The 2,874-nt window shown below is 43.0% G+C and overlaps 1 protein-coding gene across 1 annotated transcript in view; it reads right to left on the bottom strand.

Moving 5' to 3' along the window:
• LOC109826490 (rho GTPase-activating protein 3-like) overlaps window positions 1-1,520 on the bottom strand; it is a gene marked incomplete at its 3' end in the record, with an annotated part of 19,989 nt that extends 18,469 nt beyond the window's left edge. The window contains 2 exon segments of the mRNA XM_020393520.1: window positions 1,105-1,358; window positions 1,360-1,520. Of these exon segments, the coding sequence (XP_020249109.1) occupies window positions 1,105-1,358; window positions 1,360-1,485 (380 nt within the window).

Raw genomic sequence — 2,874 nt, 5'->3', positions numbered from 1 at the left:
CCGACGTCGCCTATAACTCGCCGCCATCGCCTATAACTCTCCGCCTCGCGCTGACTCGGATTTCTTTCAGCCGCCGACTCGATTTCCTTCACCCGCCGTCAAGCAGCCACTCATCATCGTCTTCATGGCCGATGCCTAACCATCTCCTCAGGATCCATCTCCGGCTTTGGGGACACTCGCATTCTAGTAGAGGTATAAACTAAATTGTGCTAAAAAAGTTATGCATATTAGTGTGCTAAAAAGTTAAAACCCTAATTAATTGAATTGTTGAAATAATCTGCAGGCTCCTCAAAAGGAGAATCCTAATGTAAATGCAAGATAAGTTGATTCTAATCAATCTACACAAGGCTCTCAGATTTTGACTAAAAGGAAAGCAATAAAAGGAAGATCGGAGGTATGAGATTATTTTACTAAGTTTAAAGATAAAAATGGTGACCCAAAAGCAAAATGCAACTATTATGAAAAAAACATCTTGATTAGTGTTTTTTTCAAAATCCTTGATGTTAGTACCTATATAAGTTGTGAATAAAGCAAAACAAAAGGTTGTACAATAAACATGAATAAATTTGTCTACAACATTTGAATGCATCTTGATTAGAATCGAACAAACCAAACCGAACCGACTTGCAATAGTTGGGTTCGGTTTTGAATAATGGGTGGTTCGATTCGGTTGTTCAAAATTTGATAAAAACCGAACCGATCGACCGTTTGCACAGCCCTAGACGTGAGACCCTATAAATCATCTCCTTTAGGGCCCGTTTGGATGGGGTATTTTGCCCCAAAAATTGGGAGGAAAGCTGTCAAAAAGCTGTCATTTTGACAGCTTTAAAGAGGCGATTTTGAGAGAAAGCTGTCATTTTGGCAGCTTTTCTCCCAATTTTCAGGGCAAAATACCCCATCAAAACGGGCCATTAGCTATTTTGAACTAAATATAAATTAAATACTGAGATAAAACTTTTCCAATACCTCCAATGTAAATTAATTAGAGGAACCGCACAACTTCCCAGATATACGAAAACCAACTCAAAGCAATAGCCCCAGAATTCATGAACAAAACTTCAACCTTTATTAATTACACATTACACAAATTAAAAAAAATCCAACCTGGCACTGGGTACTCGTCTCAGCCTCTCTGGCTCCAGCTCATCAGGCAATCCGAGAAACCCACTGAAGGGGTCAAACGTCACGTGCGACACGTGCCTCACCTCCGTCGGCCACCCGATCTCCATCGCCGAGCAGCCCCTCTCCTCCCCCGCCCCAACGCTACACATCACCAGCGACCTCCTCAGCGCTGCCACCAGCACCTCCACGACCGGGCCCCCCCCGCCGCCCCCCGCCGCCGCTCTCCTCCTCGGATTCTGGCAGAATCAAGGGAGACGATATCAGATCCGCGTACCCGAACCCGCTCTCTCGGCCTTCGTCCTCTTCAGAACTCGAATAGTAAGAAGGGGAGGAGAGAGGAGGACGAAGCCGGAAGCGCGCCATTAGATAAGGTTGGGGTTAGGATTTCGCAAAGGGAAACGGGGCGTACGCGATGTATGGCGCGGCAAAGGAAACCGATCGGAGATCGGAAGTAAATTGGCGATTGCTGTGGGCGTTTGAGCGAGGGCGAGGTTTTTTGGTGAAGATCTCTTTCCCTATAAAAAAAAGTTCGCATTTTGGTTTTAATTTTAAATTAGGAAAAGAAAAAGGAGTTCTTGGCGGGCTAAGCTCGCCATGGACTCGAGATCGCCTCGTGGCGCCGTGGACAAAATGACGAAAACAACCTTGTATATTTGCGTTATGTGGGTACCACGTGGTGTGTTGGAGAGACGTTTTACTATTTTGCCCTTGGATAAGGGAGACCCGAGTGCTACGGAGAGATCTGAGGATACTACTGGCTGTTCAGTAAAGAAATGGATTTGACGTGGGATTATTTAATTGTTTATCTGAGGGTAATTTATTAATTAACAACCAAATAGCTAATTTTTGCATTTGGTCCATGTTCTTTTTCTTATTGCGTGTTGGAAACTTACTAACTATTGCCATTACATCTTACCTTGAGAAATGCTGTTCTCTTTTCTCAAGCAGCTAAATTACCATATATTGTTATTAAAAGTAGACCATTTTGCGTATATGAATATTTTTTTACTCCGACGTCTTTTCGGTATTAAAAAGTATATGTTTTATGCAAAGGGCCGATAACTTCGCCAGCAACGAAAAATGTCGATCCCAACCTCATGTTATAGATAATATGGGTGGAAAATAAGGGTCGTTTGGTTGGAGCAAAACACAAGGCAAAGTGATTTCGGTGATTTATGTAAATCTATTTTTAGTCTTTGTTTTCGCTTTCACTATTTAGTTAGTGATGTGGTTGAAATTAGGTGTGACGTAATCCGGCCGATTGGTGGTGTTGATGACTAAGATCACATAGTCAGTTAAATCCAGAAAAAGATCGGTTTTGTTCTGTATTGAAGAGGAGTCACTTTCTTCCCTGACTTTATATCTAGTTCTTGAATTGGGGTTTTGAACAATCTGCATGTGTAGAAATTCGTGAGAGGGCAGGGATTGATTCCCACGTTGTATCTGCAACGATCAAATTAGTTGATAAGCTTGATGAAAAAAATAAGAACTATTTGTTCTTATAATTATACAGTATGTATGTCAGAAGGTCCGATTTTTGAATCCTCTCTAAGTTCGAATAGTACCTATTTTATACCCGGAGTATAAGGGGTTGATTGGTTACTTCGGCCGGGCACAATGGGGCGGTGGCGAAGTGTGGGCTAGCAGCTGAGCCAGCCTTTGCTTTACAGGTGTCGGCTGGCGACTGGAGGGTAGATCACTTCGGCATTAAATGGGAAGTGATCGGCGGCATGGCAGAGCCGACGTGGTCCG

The sequence above is a fragment of the Asparagus officinalis genome, chromosome 10 (genome assembly GCF_001876935.1).
Source record: "Asparagus officinalis chromosome 10, Aspof.V1, whole genome shotgun sequence".
Taxonomy (NCBI): domain Eukaryota; kingdom Viridiplantae; phylum Streptophyta; class Magnoliopsida; order Asparagales; family Asparagaceae; genus Asparagus; species Asparagus officinalis.
Note: the sequence above shows the minus strand (reverse complement) of the source record. Positions and strands in the feature narration are given on the sequence as shown.